General features: G+C 41.5%; 1 protein-coding gene across 1 annotated transcript; it reads left to right on the top strand.

Moving 5' to 3' along the window:
* The first annotated feature begins 335 nt into the window (after positions 1-335).
* PLET1 (placenta expressed transcript 1) lies at positions 336-11092 on the top strand. Its single transcript, XM_045839606.1, has 4 exons — positions 336-526; positions 4966-5164; positions 7889-7950; positions 10159-11092. Exons 1-4 carry the CDS (start codon positions 349-351, stop codon positions 10374-10376), a joined length of 657 nt encoding a protein of 218 aa, XP_045695562.1. The 5' UTR covers positions 336-348; the 3' UTR covers positions 10377-11092.
* The last annotated feature ends 7732 nt before the right edge of the window (positions 11093-18824 follow it).

Raw genomic sequence — 18824 nt, 5'->3', positions numbered from 1 at the left:
TTTTATGCCTGAGTTTCCTACAGGGAGAAGAGTGGAGCTTCTAAATGAGCCAGGTATGTAATGATTACTCAACCCCTAATTTCACTTTGCCAGCATTAAACCTTTCTCCATAGATTTCTTCAAATAGCAGGTACTAAGGTGTGTGAGATGCAGAATAAATCCATAACCAGTACATTCTCTTTCTTGAGCAAAATTGGAATTGATAAAGGGTCATGGTGACAAATTTCAGAAGCCAGGGTGTGGTTAGAGCAGAATTTGCATGTATGACCTCACCCAGGAACTCCAGCATATAAATAGGTGAGGTCTTACCCAGCTCCAGACTGAGCAGTGTCCAAACAGACCAAGATCATGGCAGTTCTTGGGTCCATAATGCCATCCCTGGGGCTGTTTCTGTGCCTCGGAATGCTGTTTATTTCTGCCAGTTCTGCAAATGACAGTGACAGATGCATGTCCTTCAGTGAAGTCATCCCCACCACTGGCATCATGGCCAGTTCAGATGTTTATGAAGACAACAAGGTCTACACAAGTGAGTAGAAGCCATTCTCTCTGTTGTCTTTTTTCTCTAAGGGGAGTTTACGAGAATTTCATAACATAACTCTCCATCTCTGTTGTCATTTATACAAAATATGCATTTTTGACTCAAATAGGCAGTGGGGACAGAAAGAATGAGAATAAGTGAGAAAGTGGGTTGGGTAGAAATATTTCTGCATACTCCCTGTGCCAACTTGAGTGACAAGGAGTCATTAAATCCCCTCAGGCTGAGACCCAGCAAGAGCACACCCACGGCAAGTCCTGACTTAATATTGGCATGTTTATTATCTTAAGGGGTGATAATTGCATCACACTTTGTAATCTTTTCACACCCATTTAATAAAACAGTGCCACTGTGGATGACCGTCTGTTGCACAACTCCAGCAGGCATTGCTCGCATTTAGTACACAGGCAAAAAATCCAGTTCGCTGGACAGGGGAAGTATTGCTACCCCATCTTCTATATAAGGAGCCTGAAGCTGAGAGAGGTTAAATAACTTGCTCGGGGTCTCACTGCTAGTAAGTGGCAGAACTGGCTCTTGAATACTGTTCCTTTCATTCCTAATCAAGTTTTTCTTAAAGGTGCCTCATAATATTTTATAAATATCCTAAACCTACAAGTCAAGGCAAGTGCCTTCTAATTGCTTTCATAACAACATTTAATATAGTGGCTTATATGTATTAATTCATTTAGTCTTCATGACAACCTATTAGGTAGAGAACACTGTCATTCTTGTTTTGTAGATGAAAACACAGAAGTAGAGATGCTAGTGACTTGCTCAAGTCACAGAGCTACTTAACTGGTAGAGCTGGGGTATGGACCTGAGCAATCTATCTTCAGAGACTCTGCCCTTAACCACTACACTATATGCCTCTCAATTATAGTAATGAGAGCTGATACTTACTATGTACTGAGTACTGTTCTAGGGGTCAATGCTATTATCTTCCCATTTTACAGATGACAACTGAAGAACAGGTAAGGCAAAGTTTTACCCAAGATCACTAGTAACATAACCAATATTTGAACCTAAATAACAGTCCAGCTTTGTTCAGCCAGGCTGTCCAGCTTCAGAGCCTGTCCTCTTATACTGTGCTATCCTGCCTCTCTTACAACTCTAACCAAGTTTTACAGAGACTGCAAGGGTGATAGCCACACCCATGGTCTACAGATTCCAGGCTTCAGCAGGTAAATGACTATAGCCTGTCTTCATACACCCATGCCAGCTTATAGGTCGTTCTTTTTTTTTTTTAATGATTTTCATGGGTACTGTCACTAAACGTCTCAATTATGATAAGACTCACTATGTCCTACTCGCTCAGGCAGTGGATCTTGTCCTAAACAGGGCAGGGAGGATAATATTGTAATTCAAGATGAAGATAAGGAGGGCATATATGTGACCATGTATATGCGAAAGGACCTGGGGGGCCAGAGGGACTACTACAAAGGAGATGATAGAGCTCTGACTTAAGATGCTCTCTCAGGTGAAGGATTTTGCTGTTGAAATGGAACAAACAGAAACCTACCTTGTGAAAGTAGGGTAGGGGGTGCAGAGATGGGGGGTGATGAGCTTTCTGAAAGCAGGAAGGAAGGAGAAAAAAGAGTCAAAAGATGATTAGTAAGACTCCTTAAAAGGGAAAGACCCCTTGAAAGGGAACGTGCTAGCTGAAAGGGAAATTGCGGCATTTACAGAGGCAGTGGTGAAGCAGAGAAAAAGGAGAAGAAAGGATGCAATGTACTTCCCCAAAGCTCATCTGATTTCATCTCAGAATGTGCCACAGTTCTGTGATACACTGTAGGAATGATTTAAGTTGAGTCAAAACCTTGTGCCCACAAGAGTTTGAAGTGCCAGATTCTATACCTATGATTACAAAACACTCTCTGTGATTTCCCCGTAGAGTGTCATTGCAGGACTTGGCTGGCCAGGGCACTAACTTTTACAGAAACCAAGTAAATGCCCACACAAACTAACTTCTCCTTATTTAGATTTTGAAAATCTCTAAATATCAGGTTTTGTGTCAACATTGGTAAGTCGTGTATAAATGGCTTAGCAGGTCCCAAGACAATTGCAGTTTAGGCAATACAACAGGTTCCCTGGGTCTGTCTTCACATCATTGAAAGAAACCCCTAACACAATGACATTTATGTTAAGACTGTAATAGGTCAGCATCTGCCTCCATTTTTTACTTCTATGGACTAGAGGGATATAACTTGTCTTTTTTTCCTGAATCTTCAGCTTTAAGGGTATTTACTATACAATACTGGATGCAGAATTTTTTAAATCAATTAGTAGTTATTGATGCAGTAGGAGTACTGATGCAGATGAAACCACAGTACACAATTGAGCCAGGATGTAATTAAGCACTCAACTCTACAGTAAAAAAACATAAATGTTTCAGCAGTGAGAGGAAAAGAGGCTGAATTGACCCAGCGGTGGGTCATAAGCAGGATTTTGGAAAGTTAATGGGGATGAAATGTGTGATAAGAATGAAGTAAGAATTCCACACAGACAGCAAGACATGAACAAAGACCAGGTCCAGGTCTTTGCCATGCCAGTGTGTCTGCAGAACCAGAGGAAGACTGGCTGCCCCTAGAGTGGGGGCGCAAACAGCAGCGTGGGGTAAGTTATGAGGGTCACAAAAGCTACATGCTGGGTACTGTAACTGACAGAACAGAGGCAGAAATGTTTAGATGCTCTAGAAATAGCACTTTAAAGGTTTGGGAAAGGAGTGTCTGGATGGAAGTGTTACGTGTGGAAGTCTGATCTGGCTGCAGCCTGAAAGGAGGAAATCGTGGAAACCAGAAATCCAAATAAAACAGATGCCTGGGAGAGAAGAAAGGAGGACATGAGCCAGAGTGAGTGAGGGAAAGCAGAAGAAAGAACAGAGGCAGGAACATGCCCATGGGAGAGCTGACAGGTTTGGTGACTACCTGGATGACAGCATCACTTGTCACAGTCCACCTCACCACCATGCACACATCTAGGATGAATGCCAGGTTCTCACCAAGCAAGTCTGGGCCCACAGGACCTGGTTCAGCCCACATAAATTGGCAATCACAAATAAATAGAACAGAGGAGTGTTTTGTGCTAGAAATAATAACAATTGAAGTTTATCTAACATCCACAATGTATTAAAGTCTTTGCATTGTTCCCTTTAATCCTTTCAAGATAAGGTAGCATGATCTCCATGTGAAAAGGATAACATCATTATGTCCAGACCTAGAACTAGGCCTGGTGCAAAGCGGGCATTCAATAAATATTTGTGGAGTGAATGATGAAGAATAAGGAAACTGAGGCTCAGAGGTGAACTGATTTGTTAAAGCTAGAATTCAAAACCAGGACTTCCTGATACTATTGTTCTACATGATCCATGTTTTTTGGTTTGTGAAGGGGAAGTCTTTGAAGGAATTTTGGGAGTTTGAAAGTACCCTGGTAAACACCTTAGCATTGAAGAATTCTTTCAAAAGGTATCTTTTAAGGAAGGACATGAAATATTCTTTTGAAATTATCTCCCAATTACAGAATTCTGAAATTAACAATTGTCAGTGGGGTCCCCTGTGAGTACATGCCAGGCTAGGTCATAAGTCTCAGCTGAATGAAGAAGGTTAGGGAACTCTAAGGGGTCATTTGACAGTTACCTGGATTAGGGCCCTAGGGGATCAGAGGCACCCTTTCCCTCACCCTCAACAACAGAGACCAAAAGCTTCAGCATTTCTAGGACTAGGAAAGAGGCTTAGCTTTAATTTGGCAATGACATTGCCAATTTTCAGGAAGCACTTCCCAGGGGGCCCATTTGACCCGTTCTCATGCACCAACCCTTACTCTTCCCGCATTCCACAGCCCCTGAAAGAAGGGCAGGGTACATTCATCTGACAGATGAGACCCAGGCTCAAGAGGTTAAGGACAGCCTCAAATCTCACCCGTGGTGCATAGCAAAACCAGGACCAGAGAATAGGTTTCCTTTTATCTACCTTTTTTTTTGTAGGTTTTATTTATTTACTTTCAGAGAGGGAAGGGAGGGAGAAAGAGAGAGAGAGAGAAACATCAATGTGCAGTTGCTGGGGGCTGTGGCCTGCAACCCAGGCATGTGACCTGACTGGGAATCGAACCTGCGATGATTTGGTTCGCAGCCCGCGCTCAATCCACTGAGCTACGCCAGCCAGGGCCTTTTATTTACCTTCTACTGTAGAAAATTTAGAAAACACAGAAAAGCAGTAGGAAGAAAAGAAAAATCATCTGTAATCCCACTACCAAGAAATCATCATAGTTAATATCTTGATAGCTTTCCTTTCAGACTTTTTTCAACTTCCATAAAAGTGGGACCGCACTATATGTACATGCTATTTGTAACTTTTTTTCAGTTAATTTTGATTTCATGACCCTCATCCCTTCTTGCTACATAGGTGGCTGATTGTCTCCTTATTATTTCTTCCTAGTACTTGTTCCTGTGACTTACAGGACCAACTCGGTGGTCCTGCGAGCACTGGACATGAACAACAACTCCATAGGCTTCTGGTACAGAGCAGACCTGACCTGCAACAACAGCGTCGTGTACTTCCTGAAGGGCACACATGAAGGGTCCTTCCACGCCAGTTGGAGATCTCCTTCCACGAATGTAACAACAGTGGAGATACAGTAAGAACCTGTACATAGGATTTGGGCTTTTACAATTTCATATTGGGTTTATGCAGTTTTATACTGATCTTGGAAGACTCAAAATATAATCTAGATATGATATGGAGAATTCAGTACCTACACTCCTCTTCTGCCTCACCATTTTTAGCCTACCTTTTATCTGTAGGAGTTTACACATACACACACAAACACTCACACCATGTATGTTCAACATAAACAGAAAGAATTGGTGTTAAAGAAAATACATACATACATTCATAATACATATATATGTGTGTGTATAGAGAGATTTTTAGAGAGGGGGGAAGGAGGGAGAAACATCGATCAGTTGCCCAACTGGACTATTGCAATAGGAGAAAAGAGACAGTATAGAATCAGGCTCAATTATTAATATAACATGGGGAAGTGGAAATGTATAGGCAAAGAAAGAGCAGGGTGGGAGTCAGTGGAGGGAAAATTACTGAAAGGAAACATCAAGGCCTGTAAGGGGGTGAGGAATTTCTAGCTAAACTGCCCTAACAGGATTATTGCTGAAGGGCATGCCATGGGGATGAAATATCACCTGGGGGATGGTAGAAAATGAGGAACTCAGTCGGACATTAAAGGTTATCAGATATCAAGGGTAAGAAGTTCTTGTTAGTCCTGACTGGTGTGGCTCGGTTGGTTGGGTGTCGTTCTGAAAAGCAAGAAGTCACTGATTCGATCCCCAGTCAAAGCACGTACCTGGGTTGCAGGTTCAGTCCTAGGTCTGGGCGTGTATGAGGGGCAACTGATTGATGTTTCTCCCTCCTTCCCCCATCTCTAAAAATAAATAAAATCTTCAAAAAATATATTTAAGAAGAAGTTCTTGTTAAACTGACTTAGAAGCATTCTTGCTAAATCTGGATTTTACAAGCAGTGCACAGATGCACTGCCTAGGAGGTTCCGAAGCTGAACCTCCTCCTGACTGAAGTTTGATCAAGCAAAGAATCTTTGTCACTGGGCACCCTGTTTGCTTCAAATTCTCTATATTCAAACTGGAGAATCATTTCTTAAAACTGGTTCCTTTTAGAAATAGCTTGCAAACAGAAAGTGTGATGATTGTGTAATAACTGGCTTCCTAGTGTCACACCAAATGGACACACTCTCATTCCAAGGTGAGACCAAACAGGGGCTCACATTGCACTTTAACAAAAACCTTCCTCCCAGCCAGGGATTTGTCACCAAGTTTATTTAGAGACCCAATGTTGAGAGGTCCTTAGAGTTCTGACCTGTCATTTTGGGCTGAAAGCACAAGTCTGACCATTAGTCTGTGTCCACTGTGAACAGCAACCAAGTCTTTGTGGATAGTGGTGGTGATGGTGCGGACAAGCCATCCTACACTCACTTGCCACGCCCAGGGCCTGCTTGGACCTAGATGGCTCCCACAGAGTGACCTGCAAGAGCAGAGTCCAAAAGGAGCTGCTACAACCCAGCCTCACAGCTAGAGCAGTCTCTTCAAGGCCAGCCAAGGCTAATTAGAGCACCAACTTTTCCTTTCATCTCTCTTCATTACAGCAACAAAAGATAAAAGACCAAACAGGGACAATATGCAAGAGAAACAGCACATTCCCACTGACAGTGTGGTCTCCAGACCTTCCTGACTCATACCATGCTTTGATGCACTGGCTTCTCTGCTTGTCTGCAATGTACACACACAGCCTTGCTCAGCACAGCCGACAAGGAAAGGGGAGCAGCAAGTGTGATGGGAGATAAAGAAAGCAGGGAACTCCTCTGTGCTGGTAGGGCACAAAAGGGGTGTGAAGAGTTGTCTGGCCATGAACTTTACAATGAGGTTTGGTGAGGCAAGGCCATTACAGAAATGATTACTGAGGTTAAACATCACATCCTCAAGAAAGCATTTCCTAAACTCCCAGATAAGTTCCAGATCCCCGTTTTTACTCTCACACTTCCACTGCTTTGTCAGAGCACCTATTGCCACTGTGATCAATTACATAATTTGTTAATTGATTATTCATTTAAAATCTGTCTCTCTGAAGGGACTATAAATGCCACAAGGGTAAGACTATGCCTGTTTAGTTCACCACTGTCCCCTCAGCACCAAGCATAGTGATTGGCATGTTGTGCACTCTCATTAACTCACTGTTGAATGTATGAACAAGAGGCTGATATAATAATGGACCTACCTATATAAGAACAACACACCAAATTCTACAGATCTTTTAATGAATATTAAGCACCTACTATGTGTCAGTCATTGTTGACAACAGAGCCTGCTCTCAAGGTGCTGGCCCTCCAGCACAGGGAGAAGCTCATAGCAAGGCAATGCAATAGAGGTGCACATCTCTTTGATCTGTCTGGATTAATGATGATAAGGAAAACAATGTCACAGAGTTACTGTTAAATCTGTGGCCAGATGTGGTCTGGCTGGATGTTACAGGCAGAAGGACTGGCTTGAACAGAGACCAGAGGTATATACCAGCCTGTGGAGAATTCAGGGTGATGAAGTTGGCTGGGGTGGGGGATGGACATGATCTCCTCTGGAGCAAGATCAGGGAGGATCTTAGTTAAGACAATATATAGCAGACCAGTATTTAATGATCTGCTAATTGTGCTGTACAAAAAAGTAAGCACAAAAGGAACTAAGAGGTTAGGATCCTCTGGGAAGGCAGAAATGTGAGTGGAACTTGTGAATTCCACAGCTGAGGTCCTCACCATTATCTCTCATTGATTTACCCTCCACAGAGCCTTTGCTGTCAATGTACAAAAAATGGCTACATTTTCTTCTCTGAAACTGAAAAAACAAGGTAAGTTCCTTTGTAGACCATTTACATATCTAACAGTGAACTCAGTCAGCCTGGAAAGTTACTTTATGGGTACCTAGGAAAAAGTCTTTTAGTCACGCAATACCCAGATATCAGTTGAGCCTTCTAGCACCTTGAAACTTACTTAAGATTAGCTCAACCCCTTATCCTATGCCTTGTAGAAAAAAAAAGTCATCCCCAAGACTTCTGCCAATTTCTAGGGGCCTTATGTTCCCACAGTCACCTATGGCTCCAGAATGCTGCTTCCTCAGCCATTTCTATTCAATGCCACATAGACAGCAACATGAAAGTCAGCTCCCTCCTCAATTTCCATAGGCTTCCAACTCACATAAAACCTTCACAGGTATAGCAGACTTTATAGGGAAGAGGTGGTAGGTTTTCACAAAGAAGAACTGACAGCATAAAAATACCAAAAATTGCATTCATTCTTGGAATGTCCTTCAGCTACCACCACCACCGGGAATTTGCACTGTCTCTCACAGGCTGTAGTCCTCAACTTCAAACTGTCCTGAGGTCCCTTGCCCTTCCTTTCTGCTCTCTGTCCCTTTCTTTCTCTCACCTATAGAGAGCTAAAACAAATTCAAGAAATTGAAGTCCAGAAAATATTGGTAACTTGTGTAAGGTCACACCAAAGGTAAATGGAAAAACTAGGACTCAAATTCCTCATCTTATATTTTTTACACTTTTTTTAGACACGTCAAAACTATAAAGACAATCTTTTTTAATGAAGTTTTTAAATACAAGGTTCAACCAAGAACAAGAAACATTAACCTTTCTCAATGTATCAGTCCTCCTCAGGAGCCCCCAAACACTGCAATACATCTACTACTGCCCATTCCCACCAGTCATACACTGCAAATGTGGTCAAAGGGTATCCATTTTCAAAAACAAATTTTAAAATGATTATGCCTAATGAAACTATTACATAAAAGCCTTAACTATTTCACTGGTGGTTTTCCCTCTGTGAAAGGACTGGATGTTATTTTCTTCCTCAAGGACACTTTCAGTATGAATAGGAGTATAAATGCTAAGAAAGGTGGAGGAAAGTTCATTTCTAGTCAGGACTCCTTATCTCCATGCTAATAAAATCCAGTTGAAAAAAGGAAAATACAGTGGTTGTGTCAGACTTTCTGGTTCAGTGAGATGCCAGAGAAACGTCTGGCGAAATGCTAAATGAGATAAGGCAATGCCACAGACCTAAAGGCACCTTCCAAGCAGGCAGAGGAACCATGGGCCTAAGCAAGTCACTGGACAATTCCCTTCCTTAGTCCCTTCCATGGTCACCTCAGACCCTTGAAGGCATCACTGCCAAGCTCCAGGTTTTCCAGAATCAGACATCCCACCCACCATCCACTTCCCGCTCCCCACGCAGGGTTGCAGGCTTGGCTTTCTCTGCTTCTCAACAAAGGCAACCTCAGAGAACCAATGTGTAGTCAGATACTTCATGGGAAAATGACCAGTGCCTCGGAAACCACAGAAAGAGATTCAGGGGTTTGCACAGAGTCTCTTTTCACTTACTTTAAAGAAGGAGTAGCCATCCTCAGGTCTGAATGGTAACCAGTTTTGTTTGTTTGTTTGTTTTAATCCTCGCCTGAGGATATGTTTATTGATTTGAGAGGGAGAGAGACTGACAAACATCGAGATAAGAGAGAAACATTGATTAGTTGCCTCCCATAGTGCCCGGATCAGGGATCAAACATGCAACCTACGCACGTGCCCTGACTGGGGATTGAACCTACAAACTTTCGGTGTATGAGACGATGCTTCAACCAACTGAGCAACCCAGCCAGGGTGGTAACTAGTTCCTATAAGCTTTACATGCACCTTTAAAATCAGCGACAAAAAATAATTGTGCCATTCAGATCATATTTGCACTGATTCATCTAATACAATATTAAGGACACTTGAGGGCTGACAACCAACCCAACAGCAAATTCAGTAGTTACATAAGTATAAATTCACTCCCCTGTAGGACTGTGTAGACCTTAAGGGTACAGAGTGTTCTTCCTTTTTTTCCTTGACATTCTGTTCCCCTGAGTTTTCCCCTCCTCTACAAACATTTGGCCCTTGGGACATTCTTACTGAATTCTGTTCATGAACTCTGGCTCCAGTGTTCAATCAGATTAGCCTCATTTCTCCAGAGCCCACCCACTACCCACCAGAAGTTCTGATGCCATTTTTTTTTTCCAGCAATGACCGCCACACCGTCATACTCCATGATCTCCACGACCAGGCCAACCACAGCCCGAATCCTGACCACAACCCAAAGCCTAACCACAACCCGAAACCTAAATCCAACCTCAACTCCAACCACAACCAAAAGCTTGGCGAACAGAATCTTCCTCAGCCCCATCACAGATGCCATTCAGATCCTACTTGTCTTTCTCACCAGCAAACTCCTCTTCTAGAGGATACTAGAACAATTGTTCCTGCATCTACTGCATCCTCCTAAGTTCAAGTTCAAGCCAGGGCTCCGCCATGTGTGTGAATGAAGGACTTGTGCTCTCAATGTACAACTCTACTGCCACTGCTTTGGACCAAAAAGGAGACTGGGTTGAGTAGCCAGTCCACTAACTGGTGAATCTGGGACACACAGATATTCAACTGGATCTTTAAGGACACAAATTAGGCTTTCTGTAACCTCTTAGACCTGGTCGGGGTATAACCTGGAATTCTGGCTCTAGTTTTAACATGTTGACAGCCAATTCCATAGCCAATCTAAACTTCTGTTCATTGCCAAATGATTCCTCTGTGTTCCTGAGTCTCTGTGGGAAGAATCTTTCCTCACTTTCAGGATGACCTGATTTCTGCCCAAACCCACGCAGGTTACAGAGCTTCTTTGACACATGTGACTCAACAAGGAAAGGAGAAATTGTCCTTATGCTACTGGCAACACCAGTAGCATTTGAAAGGCAAGAAAATAGGAATGTACCATGTCTGAGCAGCCAAACAGAGGGAAAGATTATGGCATAAAGGCTTTATTTTTTATGTCATAGCAAATAAACAGTATTTCAAACAAGAATAATGTGTTAAATTCAAATGCCTTTTAGTAAGTGATTAATTTAAAATACAGAGAATGTTATCTAATTTTATTCACTTGTGTGAACATTAAAAAATAACAGATGAGAGGATGTGTTTTCAAGGCCTGACCTATGGGTAAAATTTTCTCAATTTTAGTATTCTTCAAGTGTAAACTGGTCATTTTTCACCAAATGGTGTCTTCCACTAAGAGAAATGAGCAAAATATTTATAATATTCATAATGCAATATAAAACCAACAGCAAGAATGATATTGCCAGTAATAACCAACAAAGTTTTCTTTCAATAATTATGCTAAATTCTAAGATGCCAACAACCAGTAACTGGCCTTCCTTTAGGGACAGTTTCTGTCCATTTCTTTTTTTTTTCTGTGAATAGGCCATACTTTCCTATTTAGTAGGTCTTTTTTTTTAACTACATTAATTGTAATGTAGTACCACTGGAAATCATATTCTCCCTTCTCCCCATGGTATGCTGTTGCTGCTTGTTGGGTCATCCATTTGTTTAGTGACTTTTCTAAACCATTTTTGCAAAGACTGCATTCTTATTGTGCGGTCATTGAAGTCTCCTTTGTGTAATCTGCAGCAGTTAGCCAGTGACTCAATTTTCTTAACTGTCAAAATTTGACAGCCTTTCTTTATAAGCATTCTCCTAATAGATGTGAGGGTTTTTGTTGTTGTTTTAAGTTAGATTCTAGAGTTCTGAAAAGGTTGACTGACAGTTTCTGCCAGCTTGTTTCCCAGATTGCTTCAGTGGACGGACCAATTCTTGGAGTTCCTTATTTCACCATTTTCTGTGACATCACTCAGTAGCTACTGGTATCCGCCAAGCACTGAGCTAAGCACTTTACATGTACTGTCACATTTAATCTTCACAACAACTCTTTGAGATACAGCCATTTACAGGTGAGGACACTTAGGCAGAGAGAGAAATATTTTTTTTCGAGAGTCACTCTGTGAGTAAGTATGAAGCTGGGCTTTGAAAAGAGGTCTGTTCCACTTCGGAGCCTGTACCCTTAACCAGGACAGCCTAAGGGTTCCCTGAGCAGCTCCAGCATTACCTGAGACCCCCCAGAACAACTGGCCCCTGGGTCATGTGACAGGGAGAGGGTATAGGTGTCCCTTGCTGACACAAGTAGGCTGCACACTCCAGCAGCTCTCCTCCATGCCTCACTTCCCTGCTGCCACCTCCAAGATGACCAGCAGTGAGTCCTGCCCCAACAAGCTAGGAACACGTTTCATCTCAGGTCAATGTGGAAAGTTTGACAAATACCCAGCAAAGATACTCTCTGAAGCTGGGAAATTTTTAGACTCAAAGAAATCTGGGTGAATTCAGACAAGCAGTACAGAGGCGCCTGAGCAAGAGTGCTGCATTAGCAGGCAGGAAGCCCATTCTATTCCAGCTCTGCTGCAAAGTATAAAGATAACCTTAAACAAATGCCTTTATATTCCTCCACCTCAGTTTTTTCATCTGTCAGGTGAGAGGTAGCTCAGCCATCTTTCAGGTCTCAATTTTAATTTCTATCATTGCTAGATATAGCTCTAAAGGCCTGGTCAGAGATAGTAAATAGGTGTTATTTCAATGCCGTATCTGACTGCCAGAGAACGCTGGGAGCACTGTTAAGAAGGATCCTGAAGCAAAATCCAGGCTCAGAAATAGTGTTGTACTCAACAAGTGATATCTTCTTTGGGCTTAGGAGACAGGAATTCAAGCAGCACAGGTTCCAAGTATTTGCCATTCCTGGTCACTCTTTAAGCAGGGTGGGTAGCAGAATAAGAGTAAAGGGCTACAGAAGTACATTCATTCTCACTATTCTCAGGAATAGCTAATCCTAGTTCTCATGTTTGTAATCAACCTCCTCATTGGAAGTTAATTTTCCTAATAGGAAAGTACAATACACCAAAAGGGAAAAAATGCACACAGGCTACTATATGGAAGCCCACAAGCTCTAACCTCATGCACAATAAAAAGATGAACAATAGATGGACTGTCCATCACTCCCACACTCACTTGCCCAGCCTTATTCTCCTTGAGTTTTCTTGTTTTCAGCATCATGCTTTGTAAATTCAATGCATTTTTATTCTATGACTGAAAAAGCAATTGCCTACCCATTATAATGCATTATGAGAAAGTGCGAAAGAAAACTGATGTCTTGCAAATCCCATTACTTCAAAGATCTTCACATCCCAGAAAGAGTCCCAACCTGGTCAATGATCCAACTATAACACCACCCATTCAGAGCAGGAAAAAAAATTCAGGAGGGACAGAAGATTGAAACAGTATTTTATTTTCTGCTCACATCCACATTATTCTGTAGGGTAAGTGTTGAAAATATTAATAATTAAGCAAAGCTTTATTATTTCATAAGTGATAGTTTGTAATTATCTTAAAGCATAAACTCTGAAGCTAGACTGCCTGGGTTCAACCTCATTTGATTTTGTCCTTTATCAGTTGTGGGACCTGAAACCAGTTACTTAACTTCTGTACACCTTGATTTCCTCATCTGTAAAATAAGGAGTAAAATAGTAGCCACCTCATAGGTTGTCGTATTGATATTAAATTAGTTAATATATATAAAGCACCTCAAACAGCACGTGGCACAAAGTAAACACTATATAATTATTTAGTGCCTAAAAAGCATCACAAATGATACAATGATGTAAAAGAAAACCAAGTATTATAATAATTTAATTATGTTCAAATAAAAGTATCTGTAAAAAGGACTAAAATTACTAATTTGAAACTGTTACAAATGGCTAATGTGTGATTTCACAATCTTCCTCCCTCTAGGCAACTTCACCTCCAGTCTTGAAGCTTCCTTTTTTTTTCAGTTTCCGTTTTATTTTTTTATTTTAAAAATAGTTTATTTATTTTTAGAGAGAGGGGTAGGGAGGGAGAAAGACAGGGAAGGAAACATCGACTGTCAACCTCCCACATGCCCCCAAATGCAGACCTGGCCTACAACCCAGGCATGTGCCCTGACCGAGAATCAAACCAGTGAGCTTTAGGTTTGCAGGTGTGCATTCAATCCACTGAGCCACACCACCCAGGGCCCACCCATCAAGCCTGTAAGTACAGGGTAAGTACAAGGTACTCTAGCCTTCAGGGTCTGCTCCTAAGCTCTTTCTTTTCCTAGAAAATCTAAATAATGGGCAAAAGGTTTAAATTATTCTACAGAATAAATAATTGAATCTGGAGAGTGAAAATTAAAATGATTTTATTTTATTTTCAAAGATTTTATTTATTTACTTTTAGAGAGAGGGGAAGGGAGGGAGAAAGAGGGAAACAGAAATATGCAAGAGATACATACATCAGTTGCCTCTCACACTTCCCCAAACGGGGACCTGGCCTACAACCCAGGAATGTGCCCTGGCTGGGAATCGAACCAGTGACCTTTCGGTTCACAGGTCAGCAGTCAATCCACTGAGCCACACCAGCCAGGACATAGAATTATTTTACTTCTGATTGCTGAACTTTATTTTTTTGAATGTGGCCCAGCAGCAAAACTAGGACATATGGACTACCCTTACCTGGCTTTGTGTAAGTTGCATCCATATAAATAGATAAAATGAAGTTAAATATATATACCTGATATAAGTATAAAACAATGTATTAACATATGCAAAAATATCTACTTGTTTATGCATACATATATAAACCTGTATTTAAAAATAGCTGTAGAACAGATGTTTGAGTCCAACAAACTCAAAAAAGCCTTTGACTTAAATAACTAAATATATAGACAAAGCACATTTAAAGAGCTTGGGAAAAAATTTTAAATAATTACTTTAATTGTTGAGCATGGTTTTCTTTTTAAGCCAAACAGACATAGGTTCAAATTCCAGCTCTCCACTCACTGAGTGACTTTGAACAATATAACTCCAGATTCCAAGTCGGTGAACCACAGCTAACTCTTGCCTTAAGAACATGGTGACTAAGACACGAGGCACATAGTGGCTGGCATGATGTTAATTCATAATTCAACAAATGCCAAAAACCAGAAGTTAGTTAATTGCACAGACATCAATACAGTCTCAAATGTAGGTGGAATACATTATACCCCATAATCTGGTTAGGGTACCTTTTTTTCCTTTCCTAAACACAGTTCTCTCCTTCAGGAATGCAACCTTGACTGCCCCCCCAGTACTTTGGGAATTATTAAGGGTTATTATGGAAACAAATTAGGCTTTTGTTTGCTGAAAACACATATTGCCACAGATCTGTTTAGTTCTACATTCCAAAGGAACCCTGTCCTCAGAGGCCAAACAGGTGGCATGATAAGCATTCTTGAGTTCTGGTCAAGATAGTGGCACAGGTAAACATGGCTCACCTCCTTACACAACCACATCAAAAATGCACCTAAATTTTAGAACAACCATCACTCAGAACCATCAGAAATCAAGTTAAATGGAAGTCTGACAACTACCGAATTAAAGAAACCACATCCATCCAGACTGGTTTGAAGGGTACAGATGCAGAACAGGCTGGTCCCACATATACATGTGGTGGACAATTTGGGAGGGACATTTCAGGAGTGAGGAGTCCCAGTCCCACCCCAGGGTTCCCAGGCATGGATCCAGTGCCAGGAAGGTAAGTCCCCATAACTTCTGGCTGCAAAAACCAGCAGGGATTGAGTCCTTGGAAGAAACTTCAGGAGTCCCAAGCACTTCCTCTTAAAGAACCGACTCTTACCAAAATCACTCCCTCTGACCTCTAGCACTGGGGTAGCAGCTTGAAAGGCACAGTGGCATACAGGCAGGAACTAAGTGTCTGGCATCAAGGCAAGAGCTGGGGGACAGCCTTCTCCCAGGCGAAGAGGTGGGCAGAGGCCATTTTCCCTTTTCTGAACCCTCCCCCCACCACAGAACCATAGAGCCAGCAGGCCACAGCTGAGACTCCATCAACCTGGCTCACACTGTTTGCCCTGCTCTGGAAATCCCGAAGCTCTGTCCCACCCACTATTGACAGTGGCTTTTCCATATGAATGGATGGTTTGGCTCAAACTTCAAAACTTCCTAAATCCTCTCAAACAAGCAACAGCCAGCCTCAGTGATCCCCCAACCCCTGTACCTCTTGCTAAGTGTCCACAAGCCCCATTCTAGCAGTGCCAGCCTAGATTCACAGCTTGGCTTTGCCTAGGAATCTCCAAGCCCAGCACAAGTGACAACCATCAGGTTGCTTTATAGCTCAAACAGTATGGCCCCTGGCAAAACATAGGTGGGGGTTGACCTTGGCCTGCACCACCTAGGAAAAACCAGGCCCAATGCACCCAGTGGACAGCTATAGACCACATCAGAGCATCACCACTCTGCCATGGCACAGGTGATCCTCCATGGAGGGTGGAAGTTGGTGGTCAGTGGTCACAGCCAAACCTTGTAGCTGACTGGCCTGGGTTAATCCCTCCCATTGATCTGCCAACAGCAACCAAGGCTCAACTACAAGAGGAGAGTGTACTCAGCCAATACAAAGGGCATACCTTGAGTACCCAGGTTAGGTGATAAGGGCGGCTCTGCCTCTGAACTATACAGGACACCTACTATATTAGGCTGAGCTACCAATGACAGGGAGTCACAGCAGCTTTAACTAATACATAGAAGCAAACACAGGGAGACTGCCAAAATGAGGAGACAGACAAACATGACCCAAACGAAAAAAAACAGATCAAAACTCCAGAAAAAGAACTAAGTAAAATGGAGATAAGCAACCTGTCGGATGCAGAGTTCAAAACACTGGTTATAAGGATGCTCAAGGAACTTAGTGAGAACCTCAATAGCATAAAAAAGCTCAGTCAGAAATTAAGAACACATTAATTGAAATAAAGAATAATTTACAGGGAAAGAACAGTAGAGTGAATGAAGCCAAGAATCACATCAATGATTTGGAACATAAGGAAGCAAAAAACAACCAATTATAACAACAAAATGATAAAAGAATTTTTTAAAAAAAGAGGATAGTGTAAGCAGCCTCTGGGACAACTTCAAGCATTCCAACATTTGCATTATAGGGGTGCCAGAAGGAGAAGAGAAAGGGCAAGAATTTGGAATTATATTTGGAAAAAATAATGAAAGAAAACTCCCCTAATTTGGTGAAGGAAGCACAGAGCATCCCAAACAAGATGGATACAAAAAGGCCCACTCAAAGACACATCATAATTAAAATGCCAAAGCTTAAAAATAAAGAGAGAATTTTAAAAGCAGCAAGAGAGAAGCAGTTAGTCACCTACAGGGGAGTCCCCATAAGACTGTCAACTGATTTCTCAAAAGAAACTTTGCAGGCCAGAAGGGATTGGCAAGAAATATTCAAAATCATGAAAAGCAAGGACCTACAGCTAAGATTGCTCTATCCAGCAAAGCCATCATTTAGAATCAAAGGACAGGAAAAAAAGAGCTTTCCAGACAAGAAAAAGTTAAAGGAGTTCATCACCAAACCATTATTATATGAAATGTTAAAGGGACTTACTTAAGAAAAAGATCCAAAGTATGAACAGTAAAATGGCAATAAATACCTATCTATCAACAATTGAATCTAAAAAAACAAACTAAGCAAACAGGAACAGAGACAGAATCATGGATATGGAAAGCATTTTGATGGTTGCTAGACAGAAATGGGTATAAGGGAATGGGTGAAGAGGTGAGGGGATTAAGAAGTACAAATAGGTGGTTACAGAATAACCATGGGGACATAAAGATGGTGTAGGAAATGGAGTAACCAAAGAACTTATGGACCCCATAGACATGAACAATGGTGTAGGGATTGCCTGAGGGAGTGGGGATGCTGGGTGGAGGGGGGCAAAGGGGAATAAATTGGAACTGTAATAGCATAATCAATAAAATATAATTTTTAAAAAAGAAGCATTCTATGCAAGACAAGCTGAGGCTCTCTCTGCCTGGGTTAAACCTACTCCCCACAGGCTAAGACAACAATTATGAACCAACCTTGTCAATGAGCCCTGCATCTGGGCTGCTAATTACAGTGTGGTCTTAAGGACATCAGTTTACTGAAAGATCCTTGATTCAGAATTCTAGTTTATCTTTAGTTAAATTAGTAGCTAGCTAGGAACTAAAATAAATTTTACCCACAAATGAAAATGGAAAATTTCCAGGAAGATAAAGTTAGCCAGATTCACAGGTTTGGAGGAATACTTAGGGGATTTATTTTATGTTGTGGTTGTTATCTAAACTCAAGCACATAAAGAATAACTAAACCGCTTTCTGAAGTATGTTTGAAAGTTTGGTATTAAATCTCAAAAAATGTGACCAAACCAGGTTCAAGTTCCTTAGAGATGGCAGGCACTGTCACTCATTCACTGCCTAATTATTGAGCATCTATTATGCAGCAGGCACTGAATTAAGTCCTGAGGCAAAAAGAATGAATAAGGTAGACAAGGCTCTGGCACTCATGAACTTGACATCCTTGTGGGTGGCACAGACAATAAATAGCAAATAAATAAGATAAAAGGAACACATATCTAATTTTAAAACTGCAAGATAGGGGAGTATATAGATATTATTGACAGAAAATAACAGAGGGTTTCTATCTATACTGAGTGATCAAAAGGGTGACATTTAGGCTGGGATCTGAAGACTAATAGGTTTTATGAAGGGGGTGGGGTAGAGGACAGGGGCAGCATTCTAAACAGAAGAGCATGACAAGAGAAAAACTTTAAGATGTCCTATGTTAAATTATAGCAGGCTAGAGTAAGTGACAAGATTAACCAGTAAACTACAGCAGACCAAAACCAACAAGAGTACTCACATTTCTGAATGTATGTTGAAACTGTGCATCAAGTTTCAGGCAGCCATCTAGAAAGACCAGCT

Source organism: Phyllostomus hastatus, unplaced genomic scaffold, assembly GCF_019186645.2.
Source record: "Phyllostomus hastatus isolate PE091 unplaced genomic scaffold, TTU_PhHast_1.1 phas_contig_113, whole genome shotgun sequence".
Lineage (NCBI taxonomy): Eukaryota > Metazoa > Chordata > Mammalia > Chiroptera > Phyllostomidae > Phyllostomus > Phyllostomus hastatus.
Note: the sequence above shows the minus strand (reverse complement) of the source record. Positions and strands in the feature narration are given on the sequence as shown.